General features: G+C 47.5%; 1 protein-coding gene across 1 annotated transcript; it reads left to right on the forward strand.

Moving 5' to 3' along the window:
• MIND_00389800 (DDE Tnp4 domain-containing protein) lies at positions 1 to 1,202 on the forward strand (the record flags this gene model as incomplete). The annotated part of the gene is made up of 3 exons (XM_037360729.1): positions 1 to 345; positions 401 to 607; positions 657 to 1,202. The coding sequence occupies 3 exons, from the start codon at positions 1 to 3 to the stop codon at positions 1,200 to 1,202; spliced, it is 1,098 nt and encodes a 365-aa protein (XP_037223614.1).
• Between the last annotated feature and the right edge of the window lie 696 nt (positions 1,203 to 1,898).

The raw sequence follows: 1,898 nt of genomic DNA on the forward strand, positions 1-1,898 counted from the left end.
ATGTTGCACACCCTCCAAGCTTTATTGGACACGTCATCAATGCTCAATCGGCTTGCGAGCACACGCTACCTCCGGCCCCGCCATGAGGTGATCAAGTTCAGCCAGTTCCAGCTCTTGACTGCCTTCTCGCAGAGTGCTGAAGACCTCCATAACTTTGTCAACATTGTCCGCATCTCTCCATTCGTATTTGCGTCAATTGTCACTATGATCGAGAACGATCCTGTCTTCCAGAACAACTCACAGAATGAACAAACCCCTGTGGATAAGCAGCTTGCTGTTACACTCTACCGAATGGGGCGCTATGGGAATGGTGGTTCTGTTGATGATGTCGCCCGATTTGCTGGAGTTGGACATGGCTCAGTAACACTCTTCACTAGTCGTTGCTTTGATGCAATCGAAGCGACTTCATCCTCTCTTTGTTCGGGCACTTTCAAGAGAGGAGAAAGAGCAAGAAAAATGTTGGATTGACCGACATATTGGGTACCGCTCCTCATGGCGGGAGGGGTATCTAATGTACGATGGGACGATTGTGCCATTATGCGAAAAGCCGGCATTAAACGGTCAAGCATACTTTACCCGAAAGAGTAACTATGGGCTCAATGTACAGGTATGTCATTGCTATCTTCATTGATCAAGCTAGCTGATATTATAAATAGATCGGAAATGTTCCATCTAATCTTCGAATTATTGACTACTCACATGGATTCACGGGATCGGCTCATGATTCCTCCGCATTTGAATATACCACTGCTCGAAAACATCCGGAACTTCTTTTCGAAGGAGACGAGCATGGCTTTGGGGACTCTGCCTATGCTCTCTCCGAATATATGATCCCAATGTTCCGCAGCCCAGCCGCCGACCTGGCTGTCAATCACCTTTTCTGTGCAACATTATCCGCTCTCCGAGTTCGATCCGAGCATTGCATGGGAGCTATCAAAGGTCGCTGGCAATGTCTCAAGGGACTACGAACAAGTATTGCCAAAAAGCGTCATCATGTTGAGGCCTGCCGTTGGGTCACTATTGCCATTATACTGCATAATATTGTGGTGGAGCTGGAAGGGATTGGGGAGAGTGACACATTTATCAACCAGGGTTTGGAAGAGCATGATGGTGATGATATGCCTATGCAGAATGATATGGCAGAGGGTGAGGCAAAGCGTCAACGGCTAGTCGCCGAAATCAATGCTATTCGTGGTCGCTAGTTAATTATTCAACTGCATCTGTTACAAAAAATATACAAGAAGTAGACGATTAAAAGGTGTATAGAGTAATTTGTAAAATTCAGAAACCTATTCTTCAGGAGCAGCTTGGAGCTCCGCAAGCTTCTCCTGATACTCGGCAATAGTCCAAATCCCTTTCTGGATAGATATTAGCACTTGGTCCGAGCATCAGAAGAGTCGTACCTGAAATTCTTCTAAGAGCATCCGCCGCTCCTTGAGCAACAGTGAACGGTTCTGCATATCAAGTTTTCGGCGTTTATGCGCCTGCGCTTCATTGTTCTGCTGTTTAAATGAAGTCATAGTCGCCTTCGTAAGCTCGATCATTTCGTCCTCGAACCCCCGCTTCTTCGGAACAGCCTGGAATGAGCTCTGGGGTCGAATGAGAGTACTTGGACGAGGGCCAGTACGAGAAGCAGTTGACGTCAAAGAAGAAGGTGTCGGAGTTGTTGGAACCACTTGTGAGCCGAGCGCCTTATTCGTAACTTCAGTCAGCATCTGCTCCGGTGTGCGAATAGAAGGGGAGGCAGTTGACCCAAGCTTCATGTGAGGTGGAAGCAGTGAATCATCCTGTGAATTGCCGCCAAAATCAAGTGGGGGAGGATAGTCAAGCGAATCACTAGAAGGTGATTCGAAGTCTTCCAACGAGTAAGGAAGAGGCTGTGATGGATCCCAACCACG

The sequence above is a fragment of the Mycena indigotica genome (assembly GCF_014461135.1).
Source record: "Mycena indigotica strain 171206Taipei chromosome Unknown Mind.scaff0003, whole genome shotgun sequence".
Lineage (NCBI taxonomy): Eukaryota > Fungi > Basidiomycota > Agaricomycetes > Agaricales > Mycenaceae > Mycena > Mycena indigotica.